Source organism: Hylobates moloch, unplaced genomic scaffold (genome assembly GCF_009828535.3).
Source record: "Hylobates moloch isolate HMO894 unplaced genomic scaffold, HMol_V3 SCAFFOLD_4, whole genome shotgun sequence".
In the NCBI taxonomy this organism is placed as follows: Eukaryota; Metazoa; Chordata; class Mammalia; order Primates; family Hylobatidae; genus Hylobates; species Hylobates moloch.
The window spans coordinates 156,800,107-156,816,316 of record NW_026652279.1 but is presented as its reverse complement, the minus strand read 5'-3'; the positions used below and the strand labels follow the sequence as shown (position 1 = coordinate 156,816,316).

At 34.6% G+C, this 16,210-nt stretch overlaps 1 protein-coding gene across 5 annotated transcripts in view; it reads left to right on the top strand.

The window, feature by feature from the left end:
- Window positions 1-16,210, top strand: part of UGGT2 (UDP-glucose glycoprotein glucosyltransferase 2) — a 233,570-nt gene that overhangs the window by 77,524 nt on the left and 139,836 nt on the right. For all 5 annotated transcript variants that reach the window (XM_058438019.1, XM_058438016.1, XM_058438017.1 and 2 more), the window contains 4 exons: window positions 5,317-5,436; window positions 6,681-6,766; window positions 7,579-7,714; window positions 15,372-15,506. In XM_058438019.1, coding sequence (XP_058294002.1) covers window positions 5,317-5,436; window positions 6,681-6,766; window positions 7,579-7,714; window positions 15,372-15,506 — 477 coding nt within the window. The remainder of the gene's footprint in view (window positions 1-5,316; window positions 5,437-6,680; window positions 6,767-7,578; window positions 7,715-15,371; window positions 15,507-16,210) is intronic.

Genomic DNA, 16,210 nt, shown 5'->3' with positions numbered 1-16,210 from the left:
TGGTCAAACTACAACTTGGTTTTATACATTTTAGGGAGACATAAGACATCAGTTGATACATGTAAGATGTACATTGGTTTGGTACATCTGGCAAAGCAGGAAAACTGGAAGCAGTTGCCTTCCAGGTTATAGGCAGATTCAAAGATTTTCTAGTTGGCGGTTGGCTGAGTTGTTATCTGGAATCAATAGAAAGGAATGTCTGTTTTAAGATAAGGGGTAGTGGAGACCAAGGTTTTATCATGCAGATGAAGCCTTCAGGTGGCAGCTTCAGAAAGAATAGATTGTAAATGTTTCTAATCAGACTTAAAGCATCTGTTCTATCAGTCTTAAGATCTGCTTTAATGTTAATGCTGGTCAGCTGTGTCTGAATTCCAAAAGGAAAGAGGGAATAATGAGGCCTGTCTGACTCCCCCTTCCCATCATGGCCTGAGCTAGTTTTTCAGGTTAACTTTGGAATGCCTTTGCCAAAAAGAGGAGTCCATTCAGATTGTTGTGGGGCATAGAACTTTATTTTTGGTTTACATACATAATGAGATATCTTGGAAAAGGGACCCAAGTCTAAACATGAAAGTTATTTATGTTTCATGTATACCTTATGCACATAGCCTGAAGGTAATTTTAGACAATATTTTTTAAAATTGTGTGTATGAAACTAAGTTTGTGTACTTGAGCCATCAGAAAACAAAGGTATCAGGTGTGGAATTTTCTACTTAGAGCATCATGTGAGCACTCAAAAAGTTGCAGATTTTGGAATGTTTTGGATTTTCAGATTAGGGATGCTCAACCTGTAGTATATTTGACTTACCTCTGAAACATTTCCTTTTGAGCATCATGCTTAGGGACTCTCACAAACACTAAAAGTTCTTTTTAACTATAGTAACTATTTTCTTTTAGATGCTAAAATAATCAGCACATGGCCTCTGGCAGCCTTCCCTTCAAACTGACCTCTTTATTCTTTAAACACTACCCCCTTCTGACAAGGTGTCTCATAGATCATCTTGATTCTTTTTTCTCCAAATGTGGAACTGCCTATTCACCAAGTTTTTTTCTGTAGAAAATAGTGCTAACAACCAAAATCTGGGCATTAGATGTGCACTGCATATTGTTTCATATAAAATATTCAGAGCAGAAAAGAGTGAAGACAGAGCAAGAAAAAATGTTCTTCTTTTAAAAGAGCATATATTTATGTTGGTAGTTCTAATTAACCTCTACCTTTATTTCATCTCTTTAAACTTTACAGTTTCCTCCTTTTCCATTTTATGATCTTACTCAATAATGTGTTCAAATTACAATTTCGGTCCTCCCTTCTGCACTCCCACCAAAGTTAAAAGGCTCTTCTTCTTTTGTAACTCTTGGCACTAGCGCCCTGGTATTGCATTCAAAGTATGCAGGTTCTGACTGTCCCCCTTGTCGCATCATTTGTCCTTCAGCTCTCTGAAAAGAAAAAGACATTGCAAAATTTTTCTTACGGAATACTAAAGTATATAATGCACTCATAGATTTCCATAAACTTAGACGTAGCATGAAGGGAACAAAGACAGATTCAAGGTTTTCTGGATTTAACCAAAACTCTCCTTTTGCTTTGCACTTTGGTGGTAACAGTGTCATTTATCTTTTATCACAGCCAGCTTTGGTGTTGAAACTTCACATATAATGTGTTCATTCACTGTTGTAGCAGTCAACTTTGTAAAAGCCAATTTAAAATGACAGAAAATATGCCCAAAGTAATGTTAAGAATCATAATCATAATAGATCTTTAAAATTTAAAAAACTTAAAGTATAATAATTTCTTTAGGTATATATTGTCATAACATTGTCTCATTCAGTAAGAGTCACTCTATAAAAGACGTTAAGACATTTGGATCATAGCATATTTTCATTATAGTTTTGATACAGTTGTCTTACATTCTTGATCAATCTCCAGAGGTTTTCTTTTCCACATGAGTATGGAGAATTTAGTTAATTTAGCTGCAAAGAGTAGACTTGGTGACAATAATACAATTTTAGGGTGAATTAAAACATGTCAGTCTCCTAATCTCATAAGCTATCATTTTCATATTATCTTCATTGAAGGGAAAAAACCCACAAACTCACTTTTTCCTTGTGACTTGGTTAAATAGGTTTCAATAAGATCATGGATGTAAAATATCATTGGCCTTCCATATCCAAGGGTTCCACATTCCTGGATTCAACTAACCATGGAATGAAAATACTCAAAAAAAAAAAAAAATAGAAATTTTAAAACAATATAACAACTATTTATATAGCATTTACATTGTATTAGGCATTATATGTAATCTCGGATGATTTAAGGTATATGGAAGGATGTGAGTAGGTTCTATGCAAATACTATGCCATTTTATGTTAGAGACTTGCATATTCTTAGATTTTGGTATCCTCGGGGAGTCCTGGAACCTATCCCCCTATAGATACTAGGGGATGGGTATATCTTTTGCCAAAATCTTATCAGAATGACCACAGGTAATGCTTTCATCTTAGACCCTAGCAAAACCTGGGGCCATCATATCTTTTTTTTTAATTTCTTTTTTCTTCTTTTTTTTTCCTGTGGTTTTTCAGAGATAGCCCTCACCAAGTGCTAGAGCATTACTTCTTAAACTATCCATAGTAAGAGAATAGCATTTTTTCCCTAACCCATTGCCAATAAATATGTTGTCCTACTCCTATGACTAATATGTATCTTTTTTTTTTTTTTTTTTTGAGACAGTCTCGCTCTATTGCCCAGGCTGGAGTGTAGTGGTGCAATCTCAGCTTACCACAACCTCTGCCTCCTGGGTTCAAGTGATTCACCTGCCTCAGCCTCCTGAGTAGTTGGCACTACAGGTGTGTGTCACCATGCCTGGCTAATTTTTGTATTTTTGGTAGAGGTGGAGTTTCACTATATTGGCCAAGCTGGTCTCGAACTCCTGACCTCATGATCCACCCGCTTCAGGCTCCCAAAGTGCTGTAATATGTATTTTATACTACATGTGGCACACCACGGGAGTTTGATGAACCCCAAGCTGGCCTGTACCATGTTCAGTGAAATGAGACTGATACATGCTCAAATGTCATGGCCATGTCAAATTACTGCAAGTTGTTGAACACTTAATCTCAATTTCTGTACTTACAGGTTATTAACAGTCTTCAGACCACAAGTTTAGTTGCACTATAGTTGAGAGTCTTATTTTGTCTGTCTAGGCACACTTGCTTTTAGTCAGGAAAAGTGGCACTGCTTGAAGGCTCTGTATGATTCTGAGCTCCATTGGGAATGGGAGTTCTGATTGCTCTTTCCAAAGAGCTGCCAAATTCTCACCCTCAGCCGCCTTTGGGTCAAGATAAGTTCTATTTCCCCTTTGGTGCTAGACTCCTCTGCGCCTGTATCTTCCTTTCTCTTTTCTTCCTCAGACTGAGTAAGCTCATTTACTTACCTTCAAATTCATTAATTCTTTCTTCTATCTGCTCAAATATGCTGTTGAGCTCCTCTCATTAATTTTTTATTTCAATTATTATACTTTTGAATTCCAAAATTTTTATTTGGTTCTTTTTATAATTTTTATGTTTATTGATTTGTCTTTATGCCTTCCTTTATTTAGACATCGTTTCTTTTAGCTATTGGAACATATACCCTAAATTCCTCTGTTTTATTCATCCATCTGTGTTTATCTCTTAATTCTGTCACCTTTTCTCTAAAGCCGCTGCCTCTGACTTAGTTCGGTCCACAATAAACTCATACCTGGATTATCTGAATTACTGTAGAAACCTAATTTCTTCAAGTACTATTTGCTTCAGTCTTTCTCTCCTTTCCTCTTGGATTTTTAGTTACCTATATGCTAGATCTTTTTCATATATTCCTAATCTCTCTCACACTTTGTTTGGCTTGTTTTTTCTTTTCTTTGTACTTTAGTTACTGTAACAGTTGATCTGTTATCACATTTACTAATCCCTGTCTCTTCTGTGTACAGTCTGCAATTAAACCCACCCAATAAGTTCTTAGAGTTCTTAATTATAAACATTATATTTAAAAAATCTTAAGTATCTCTTTGATTCTTTTTAAATAGATTTTAGTTCTGTCAAAATTTTTCTTTTTATAAATTTTTGTGCTTTTTAAAAAATATATTGATGATGGTTATTTTAAAGTCTTTGTCTTAGTAATCTTTGGGGTTTTTTTATTGTCTTTTTTTTTCCTGTTGGATTTCAATATTTGGTCCTTTTCTCTTTGCATGACTTTTTTTTTTTTTTTATGAGAGCCAGAAATCGATGAAAAGCTGTAGAAGCAAAGAGCTAAGGTTTGTTGTGGTAGCCTGCGTGCCAGGTGCTCACTTGCTTCTGTTGAGGCTTGTTTTCAGGCTTTGTGAAGGCTCTACTATTTTTGTGTCTTACTGCTAGGATCTGGCCTTACTGGGTCTCAAATGAAAGTCTACAGTGTATACAGTACTTGAACTTTGGTCTCTGTGTTCTCAATACTGTTTTATAGCTGTGGTTTCAACCTCTCCGTTTCTCTTTCCTTCTGGCTTTTGTAGAGGTGTTATCATATATATGTGCAGGATAGGAGTCAGCAAATGAGAGGAATTTGTATGGAGATTTTTCTGGTTTCCTGCAGTTTCCTTCTCTCCTACCCTCTCACCCTGCATCCTGCCCTCAAATCTTAGCATTTTGGCAGCCTGTAATTTGACTTCTGCTTTCCAACTCAGTATTCCTCCAGGACGCAATCTGGGGACCCAGGGATGAAGTTTAGGTGAATGTGGAGCTTGCTGCTTATGCCGCCTTCTTTCAAGGACCATAACGCCTCACTTCTTGATTGGTGGTTGTTTCCCCGACCACATGCCTCTAAACGGCAGTTTATGTGTTTTCTCTAGCTTGTATAGTGGATTAGAACTTGATTTCTAAGATGTTGATTTTATAATTTAATTTTTATAAGCCGTTTTATTTTCCTTATATCCAAGCCTTTAAATTGAGAGGGGAGGTGGAGAGGGCTTCATTTACTGCTGATAATTAAAATAAATATTCATCTCTCTTAAGTGGTTTTTGGAGAGTAATTTTCATACAATTTTATGTTGGGATATGAAAAACAAACACAAGTGAAAGGAATTAATTGTTTTTGAGAGAAGGCTTAATGTAAAAGGCTACACAAGTATAAAATTGTTGCACATAATGTATTCTTTAATTTAGAGAATATTAAACTAGCTTCTATATTTAATCAGAAATATAGAAAATTCTATGTATATTTTTATTTGTCACTTGATGTAGTAAAAATCTGGCTTTGAAAATGATTTCAGTGTTAATATAGCTTTCACAAATGTCTGCGTTCTTTTCTAGTGGATTAATGACTTGGAAAATGATGATTTGTATATTACATGGCCTACAAGTTGCCAGAAACTTCTGAAGCCAATATTTCCTGGAAGTATACCTTCCATAAGGCGCAATTTGCATAATTTGGTGAGTTTCATATTTTGATTATACATATATATCTTATAAAGATATCAGCATTCTTTCTGGATTATCCTTCTGTGAATGAATAGGCATCTGAGTTGTAAGGAAATAAGTATTTGCCTGAAGCAGCAAGCTTAGGTGGCATGGCTGACTGGGTATCAACAACTAGCAATGTCACTGTATTAGTACGCTCTCATGCTGCTAATAAAGACATACCCGAGAACTGGATAATTTATAAAGGAAAGAGGCGTAATTGACTCCCCAGCATGGTTGGGGAGGCCTCAGGAAACTTACAGTCATGGCAGAAGGGGAAGCACATGTGCTTCTTCACATAGTAGCAGGAAGGAGAAGTATGAGCAAAAGGGGAAAGCCCCTTATAAAACCATCAGATGTCCTGAGAACTCACTATCACAAGAACAGCATAGAGGCAACTGCCTCCATGATCTAATTACCTCCTACTGGGCCCCTCCTATGGCACATGGGGATTATGAGAACTACAATTCAAGATGAGATTTGAGTGGCACACAGCCAAACCATATTAGTCACATGTTCTGCCTCTTACTCTTTAGCCCTTATGTCATTTTATAATAACCATATTAATGTTACTTTTACATTTTTTCAAAAGAATTTATGACAGAACTTTTTCTTCTTTATTAAAAAGAACTAATGATTAAAGTGTAGTAATTTTAGGAAAAGATACATAAATACCACTTTATCATCTATGCATATAATTTTATTATCCCAATAATATCTAAACATTAATATTGGAACTTAGAAAGTTGGAGAAAATACCTATGGCTGTTTTTTCACATAGGAAATGAATAAGACATTTTTTGCAGCAGTCTTGATAAAGCAGTTATGTTAATGCTATTTTTTTTGGTCAAAATTCAACCTCTATTTCCTTTTGAAAAAATTTATCATAGAAAATCTAATGAACATTTAGAATAAGGTATTTCAATTCAGGTAAAAGAAAATATACTGGGCTTCCAAAAAGAAGATGAGTAGCCTGATGTTAAATTCCATGTATAATTACATTTGGATGTGCAGCTTTTAGAAATGCTTCATAAATTGTGAAATCCTTTGTGTGTGTGTGTGCGTGTGTGTGTGTGTGTATTCCTTACAATTGCTAGAATTTCTTTAAAAATTACACATTGAATTTCATACTTTCAGTCACAAAAATTAGTCTAAACTTGAATTTCATGAAGATTCTAAGGTGTTGAAATAGTGATTATATACTATCTTTCTTTTAGGTTCTGTTTATTGATCCGGCCCAAGAATATACCTTGGATTTTATAAAACTTGCTGATCTTTTCTATTCTCACGAAGTTCCTCTTAGGTAATTGTCATTTTATAGCATTAAACTGTCAACTAAAGGAAATTCAATGTTATTCAAATTGTGTTACACAGAGTATTAATAGGGCATTCAAAGCGATGGTTAGCTCTAGTGCCTGACATAACACAGCTGCATGTTGTGAAGTATTATATACCTTTATGTTAGACTCTGTTTATCAAATCTGTCTTGTAATGTTGTTTACTTTATTACCTTACTGAGAGAATAATCTGATCACTCTGGAAACTTATAGAAAGGTCCAGCTTCCTATGCTTGTAATCCCAGCACTTTGGGAGGCCGAATCGGGCAGATCACGAGGTCAGGGGTTCAAGACCAGCCTGGCCAATATGATGAAACCCCGTCTCTACTAAAAATTCAAAAATCAGCCAGGCGTGGTGGTGCGCGCCTGTAGTCCCAGCTACCTGGGAGGCTGAGGCAGGAGAATCACTTGAACCCAGGAGGCAGAGGTTGCAGTGAGCCTAGATTGTGCCACTGCACTCCAGCCTGGGTGACAGAGCAAGACTCTGTCTCAAAAAAAAAAAAAAAGAGTATATTTACCCTTTTTGTACAAAAGAGCATGGCCATTTGATAATGTTAGCACCAGAGGGAGACAGTTTGATATTTTGCTGGAATCCAGTAGCTATGTGGATTTTGGTGAATAGGCATTACATTCAAACTTTTGAAGTGATAAAATTCTCCTTTTCTCTGTCTATTAATACATTCTCTCCATCTAGATATTGTAGTCTAATAATGTTTCTAAATAATGGTTGTGATTCAAGAGGTAATTATAATAGTCCTTATTCATCTTCTTTTTCCAGAATTGGTTTTGTGTTCATTCTTAATACAGATGATGAAGTTGATGGAGCAAATGATGCTGGAGTTGCTCTTTGGCGAGCTTTCAACTATATTGCAGAAGAATTTGATAAATCAGAAGCATTTATTTCTATAGTACATGTGAGTTTATGCACTAAATATGATTTCTTTAGAATGTAAAATTTTTGCATTACTATATTATGATTTCTTTAGAATGTATAATTTTTGCATTACTATATTATGATTTCTTTAGAATGTATAATTTTTGCATTGTATTTATTATTGTAACGTTTCAAAGTTTATAAACTATCATGGAGATTAACACAGATGATGAATTTGTTTTCTGTAACTCCCTGCTGAAGTACATATTATCCTCACATTATAAATTGGGCAACTGAGGTTCTACCAAAATATTTGAATTTACTAAGGTTTACTCAGCCAATAAAGGAATTTACATTGTATATGTGAGTTTAGAGGAAAACATATTAATAGAAAATGATTATTTAAGAAAAAATTCTTGAACTAGGCTTTGATTAAAGAGATCATTGTAGGCTGGGCACAGGGGCTCATGCCTATAATCCCAGCATTTTAGGAGCCAAGGCAGGAAGATCGCTTGAGACCAGCAGCTCGAGACCAGCGTAGGCAACACAGTGAGACCCTGTCTCTACCAAAAAAAAAAAAAAATCCAGGTGCAGTGGCACATGCCTGTAGTCATAGTTACTCAGGAGGCTGATGTGGGAGGATCATTTGGGCCCAGAAGGTTGAGGCTGCAATGAGCCAAGATCGAGCCACTGCACTCCAGCCCAGGCAATGGAGAGAGCCTATCTCATGGAAAAACAAAAAATCATTGCAGAGTTAAATATTCTGAATGACATAGCATATAGACACTTCCTAGAGAGTTTCAAAGAAGGGGGGAGTCATTTATTGACAGCAAACTGTGTGAAAGAGGTAAGATTGATACAGAGTCTGACAGAGATGGTATAACAGATGTTAGAAATTGGTAAGAACCTGATTAAGGAAGAACAAGAGATAGTAAGATTATTTCATAATTGAGGTTTTGAAATTCTGTTATGGATCATTGTGGAAATATATATGTATTAAAGAGCTATATTGTTATTAAGAAAAGTCAAGTCATAGCTTATAAAATAACTTCTATCATTTTTATATTCATTGGACTTTAGCTTGTCAATCAATATTATATCAAGGAATGACTCTTCTTCCAACAGAGAAAGGAATTTCCAAAGTAGTGCAAATTTCCTACCCTACTTCTGTAACTCCCAGGAAAATCATTAAATACCTTATTAATTCACTGAGCTAGAGTATAGAAACTACACTTCAGTGGTTTGGGGGGTTTGCTCTATAATATAGTGCTATGGAATATGTGTCAATATTATGTCTCAGCTTATTTGTTTTACTAACTTACTGGTGTAAGAGTTTATAAGGGACATAGTCAATTTGAGTTAGATCTTTTATTAAGATTCAACCATTTTATTGTAAAGGATCATTATGATATTCGAAACTTAGAAACCTGAAGATATTCAGAAATTATCTTTACGTAAGTTATCTTAATTATCAATATTGAATCTCTGTTTTGTAAGTGTTTTTTATCAGACATTAATTTACACATGATGGCATTAATCTACAGTGTTCAGCACAATACTATTAATATATAATCTCTTGGAAAAACAAATTATACTTGAAACCACAGGGTTTAATACAAAGCAGCATAAAAGTAAGTATTAAATTTGTGGCACAGCCTGTAAGTTGTGCTAAACAATTAGAAGGAGAGAGAGAAGGGGAAATAATTTGAACAACGGGTAGTTTTTAGGAAAATACTTGAATGATAAAATCTTTTAAAAGTGTTTGCCTGTTTTCAGTGAGCTAATTACCTTGTCTCAATTAAGTAATTTGAAGCTATTTAGCACTATAAAGAGAGAACAGGAATATAAGACCAAAATAATAATAAAATATATGCAAGTTATTGAAATGTGATAAATAGCAAATAATAAAGTTAATCCAACCATATCTGTGACCATATTAAGTATGAGTAAATTAAACTTTAGCATACTAGAAGAAAAGATAGAAAAAGATAGAAAATTATACACAAGGTAACTACTTCACAAATGAAATCAAAGGTAGCCGGCCGGGCGCGGTGGCTCATGCCTGTAATCCCAGAACTTTGGGAGGCCGAGGCGGGTGGATCACGAGGTCAGGAGATCGAGACCGTCCTGGCTAACACAGTGAAACCCTGTCTCTACTAAAAATACAAAAAATTAGCCGGGTGAGGTGGCGGGTGCCTGTAGTCCCAGCTACTCGGGAGGCTGAGGCAGGAGAATGGCGTGAACCCCTGGGAGTGGAGCCTGCAGTGAGCCGAGATCGCGCCATTGCACTCCAGCCTGGGCGACAGCGAGACTCTGTCTCAAAAAAAAAAAAAAAAAAAAAAAAAGAAATCTAAGGTAGCCATAAAATATTAGGGGAAATAAACTTTAAGAAAAAGTACTAAAGTTGTATATAGCTTCAAAATATACAATACAAAATTTGATAGCAAGGGAGGTAAATGGACAGTTTCACTATAATAGTAGTAGGTTATTTCAACATTTATTAATAGGTGAAGCAGATTAAAAATCAGTAAAAATATATAAGATTTTAACTACACTTAAGATTAATTTTAAAGGCAAATATAAAATACAACAATCAGAGAATGAGATAATTTTGCATTCAAAACAGAAGAGGAAAATATGTCTTTTAGTTAGAAAAGAAGGGGTTAAAAGAACTGGTTAACCATTCAGAAATGAGTAACTAATTTTTAAGAAGTGGATGGAAAGTATTAAGAATATACATTAATGAACTAGGAAATAATACAATTATGGGATCAAGAATATAAAAGTTGATATTCTGAAAAAACAAATAAAATTGACAAACTATCATAGAGGTTAGGTTCCAGATGAGCACACCAGGTAGAAACTTCCAGCCTCTTAAGGCCTGGGCTGACATGGGTACATCATTCCTTTCAGTTTATTCCATTGTATTCTGTTTAGTCACAGATTCAGATTCATATACCCACCTCTCAATGGAAGGAGTGAAGAATTTGGAGACCATGTTTTAAAACTAGCACAGCAAATTCTACCAAATATTCAAATGTTTGAAGAAATAATAATTTCAATCTTTAAAATATCTTTTAGAGAATAGAAAAAGAGGAAATATTACCTAAATCAGTGTATGAATCTAATATAATCTGATGTCAAAGCCTGACAAAAAGAGAAAAGGAAAAATTATAGGCTCTTCTTTGTTGAGAATATATATGCCAAAGTTCTAAATAAAATGTTAACAAAAGACATCCAGCAGGTATATAAAAAGTAAACTGTCATGACAGGGTGAGATTATCTAATGAATAAAAGAAAGTATTTGCAAATTCAAAGAATCTCCAAATATAATTCACCATGTTAATATATTATTCAAGAAGATGCATAAGAAACATTTGAAAAAATTCAAAGCTTTTTTATGATTAAAAAACTCATAAAGAAACAAAATGTTTAGCAAACTATTATGTAAGGGAATTTTGTTAATTGATGACAGTACATCTTAGCAGTAAACTGATAGAAAGCATTGTTTTTAAAAATGGAAAAAAGATAAGGTACCCACTGTCAGCACTTCATGTATAATCCTCAAGTTCCAGTCAGTGCAATAAGATAAGTAAAGGAAATACTCATTTAAAATATTTAAAAGAAATAAATTCTTATTTAAAATTCTAGAGTTGCCTACAGAGGAGACTCGAAAGAATCCATTGATTGTGAGATTTGACAGAGGAGGTTAGTAAAGTAACTGGATATGAGATCAATATACTAATATCAGTTGTTTTTCTCTAACAACAAATATTTATTACTTTTTTTCATCAGTTTTATTAAGTGCCTACTACATACCACACCCTGTTTTAGGTGCTTGGATAAATTAATAACATATATAGCCAACAATCCTTATCCTCATGAGAGTACGTTATATAATGACTCCTACATTTACAATGACAAGAGCAAATAAAAGATACTTAGGAAACCTGGGGGCTAGGGGGAAAGGTCAGTTCTGTGGAGAAAATTTGGAATTATAGCCATTAAAGTGTACCTAAATGAATGAAAAGCTCTACCATGTTTATCAATAGAAACATTTCACTTCATAATTATATTGTTTTCTGCAAGTGATTTATAAATTCAATGCATTTCCAACCAAAGTGGAATTCTGGGGATTTTTGTGAAATGTTATGTTTATTTTAAAATTTATATGGAAGAATGAAGACTCAAAATGGGTGAGACTTTGAAGGATAAAGTGATGGGACTTGTCATACCAGGTAATAAGATGTATAAAGTTTGTGGTATTGGTTCAAGGGAAAGACATATCTATCAAAAGAACATGGGGATCCCAAAACTTAAGAATACAGAAGTGACATTACAGTAAATGGAAGTGGACTTACAACAACTGTGGTTCAACAGTGGCTATACCAATGCAAATAAATAAGACCTCACACCTTGTGTAAAAATCATTTCAGTTAGCTTAAAAATGTAAGTGTGGGCCGGGCGCGGTGGCTCACGCTTGTAATCCCAGCACTTTGGGAGGCCGAGGCGGGCGGATCACGAGGTCAGGAGATCGAGACCACGGTGAAACCCCGTCTCTACTAAAATACAAAAAAAATTAGCCGGGCGTAGTGGCGGGCGCCTGTAGTCCCAGCTACTCGGAGAGGCTGAGGCAGGAGAATGGCGTGAACCCGGGAGGCGGAGCTTGCAGTGAGCCGAGACTGCGCCCCGGCACTCCAGCCTGGCCGGGAGAACAGGACACCGTCCCCTAAAAAAAAAAAAAAAAAAAAAAAAAAAAATGTAAGTGTGGAAAACAAGACTTTAAAACTTTAGAAGTTAGGACCCCAAGGTAAGGATTTCCTAGATAAAACTTAAAAAGCTCTGAGTCTGAAGGAAAATACTGATAATTTCAGCTAAATTACAAATGAAAACCAGTGCTCATTAAAAGATGTCATTGAAAAATAGGGAAAAATGTTATAAGCAGAAGTATTTACAATACATATGGCCAATAAAATATTTATATTCCATGAGATGTAAAGATTTCCTACAATTCAAAAAGAAAAATACCAATGACCCAAGAGGAGAAATGCATAAAATAATTTTTAAAATAGAGGGTGCATTAATGGTAAATAAAAATATACTGAAATTATTGGTGGTAAATATTTATTACCATTAATGGTAACTAAACAAGATAATTATCTTACAAATTTGAAAAATGCAAATAAAGACTACTACCACAAGATTATTTTATACCCTGTAATTTGTCAGGAATTAAGAAAGCTGAAGGTATCATGTGTTAATGAGAATGTAGAGCAATGGAATGCCTTTATATTGCTACCCTGCCTGTGGGAATCTAAATTGGCAGAGCCACACTGAAAAAACAATCTGATAATAATTCATATTTGAAGTTAAATTTCCACATTTCCTACAGACAACATACACACACACACACACACACACACACCCTAACCCTAAGAGAAGCTCTTGTACCTGCACCTTAGGAGGCTATTGTTAGCAGAATCATTCAGAATAGCAACAAACTGTAATAAAAATGAAGCAAATATACATATCAGTAGCAAAATAGATAAGTAGAATTTGGCATATTAGAATGAAATCTCATATGCAAGAGCATGGATGTATTAGAAACATAATGAAGTCATAGAAGACTAACACCATACCGTATACTTCTTAAAGCTCAGAAGCAAACAAAACTAAGTATGGGAATACTTATTCGCATAAAACTCTAGAATTCAAAAAGGAAAGGGAATGATAAATGCAAATTCAAAACAATGCTTGCATCTCTTGGAGCACAAGGAAATGGTATTGGGAGGGAAGTTGTACTTCGTGGTATTGGTGATGTTCCATTTCTTATGTTACGTGGTTTATTCATAAGAATTGTTTATTTTGTTATTTATGCCTCATAATGTGTATGTCATGTGTATTCCTCTTTACTTACCAAGTTAAAGAATAATTTTTAAAATTTAAAAATGTGTAAGAGGATTGAGTTGATATGTCTGAGCAACTTATTTTATAGGAGTATCTAATATTTTCAAGTGACTAGTTAGTAAAATGACTAATCTGAATGACTTTTCATATATCTTTTGCTTTATTCAGAGTCTCATTTTTGTGATCTCCATTTATGTTTTACAAAAGATTGAACTTTTCACTTGTTTTGAGTTATGATCACATTATATTCTACTTTGATATGAGGAGAAAAGTTGCCCCTAAATTGAAAAACTCATAAAATGAAACTCTTCAGTCTAATTACATACATGTGCTGCTGCTTAAAGGAATAGGGTACAAAGTTTACCTCCATTTATGTTTTATAGAAGATTGAACTTTTCACTTCTTTGAGTTATGATCACATTATGTTCTACTTTGATAGGAGGAGAAAACTTGCCCCTAAATTGAAAAACTCATAAAATGAAACTCTTCAGTCTAATTACATACCTGCGCTGCTTCTTAAAGGAATAGGGTACAAAGTTTACAGTGATAAAGGGAGAGCAAAGAATATTGATTTCTTACTGTGAGGAATATAACATGGGGATCATTTTAGCCACAATATGAAGATTATGTTTGGCAATAATGATTTAAGTAAATTGGGACCAAAAGCAATATTCTTAAGTGATATATCAAATGCTGCTTAATAGTGTTTGTACTTACTACTTGTTCCTTCTGATTGTAAGTTTTTTCCCCCAGAATGTCTTAATGCTAGCTCAGTGTTCATATTTATGTCTCAGCTTAGTCGTCTACTCAAGAGATGCCATCTCTCTTGGTGCAAAACCTAAAACAGCACCTGGGTCATAGAGGATCTCTAAGTACTAATTAAAGAAAGAAATGAGAAAAGATAAAAAGAATAACAGCTTACATTCTACAACTGTGTTTTGAACATTTGAGACTGGGGAAGAGTAGAGGTGCAGAGAAGGTTTAGTCAAAATACTTACTAGTAAGGCCTGGCATGGTGGCTCATGCCTGTAGTCTTAAATCTTTGGGAGGCTGAGGCAGGTGGATTGCTTGAGCCCAGGAGTTCGAGACCAGCCTGAGCAACATGGCAAGACCCCGTCTTTACAAAAAATACAAAAACATTTAGCCAGGTATGGTGGCAAGTTCCTGTAAGCCCAGCCCTTTGGGAGGCTGAAGCAGGTGGATTGCTTGAGCCCAGGAATTCAATACCAGCCTGAGCAACATGGCAAGACCCCATCTTTACAAAAAATACAAAAAAATCTAGCCAGGTGTGGTGGCAAGTTCCTGTAGTTCCAGCTACCCAGGGTGCTAGGTGAGAGGATTGCTTGAACTGGGAGGTTGAAGCTGCAGTGAGCCATGATCGCACCACTGCACTCCAGCCTAGTCGATGGTGAGACCCTGTCTCCAAAAAAAAAAAAAAAATTACAGAAAAGCAATAAAAAATGAAAGCATTTCTGAAATGTCATATTAGAATATATTACACATACATTAAAAAAGGTAATCATTATTTTATTAAGAATAATGGTGTCTGGTTTCATCAAAATAGAGTAAAACATAAATTTGTTATGATATTTTTGAAAACTATAGAATATTTTAAAACCATCTTTATTAGAAGATGATATATGGTTAAAATTATTTGTATGTGGTATGTGTGTATATGTAGTTAGTATGTTTTGAACTTACAAAATAAAAATCTATCTGCATGCTAAGGAAAAGAAAGAAAACTAATTGCTGTAAGAAGAAAATTAATTATAATATCTAAATTTTCACAGATGTACCAAAAAGTGAAGAAGGATCAAAATATACTCACTGTGGACAATGTGAAGAGTGTTCTCCAAAATACATTTCCTCATGCTAATATTTGGGATATTTTGGGAATTCATTCTAAATATGATGAAGAAAGAAAGGTAAGTTGGGACATTATGTTAAGTGAAGTAGGCCAGGCACAGAAAGACAAATACCACATGATCTCTACTCATGTAGAATCTTAAAAAAAAGTCAGACTCACAGAAACAGAATAAAATGGGGGTTACCAGAGGCTGGGGATGGCAGAATTGGGTAGATATTGGTCAAAGGATACAAAATTTCAGTTAGACTAGAGAAATAAGTTCAAGAGATCTATTGTACATGGTGGTGACTGTAGTTAATGACATATTTTATACTTGAAATTACTAAGTACATTTTAAAGATTCTCACCACAAAATATGAGAAGTATATGAAGTAATGCATATGATGATTAGCTTTATTAGCTATTCCACAATGTATATGAATATCAAAATATGTTGTATATCATAAACATGTATTTTTTACTTGTCATTTTTTAAAAGGTAAACAATTAGAGGCTCAACACAGAAGATTTGGAAAGAGCCAAAAAAAAAAAAAAAAAAAAAAAGGCAACAACTCAAAGAAATTTTCAGAGAAAGAGAAATAGTACAAAGAAATTCCAAAAATTAATGTATATGAGCCTTCATTAGAAGGGACTCACCAAAATACGCAACACATTGAATGAAAGAGGAATGCTCTGGGGCATGGGGATAAGGAATACTTTTCTGAAGAAGTGATATTTAAGCAGAGTCCTGAAGCAGGAGGAAAAGTTAGACAAAAGAAAACA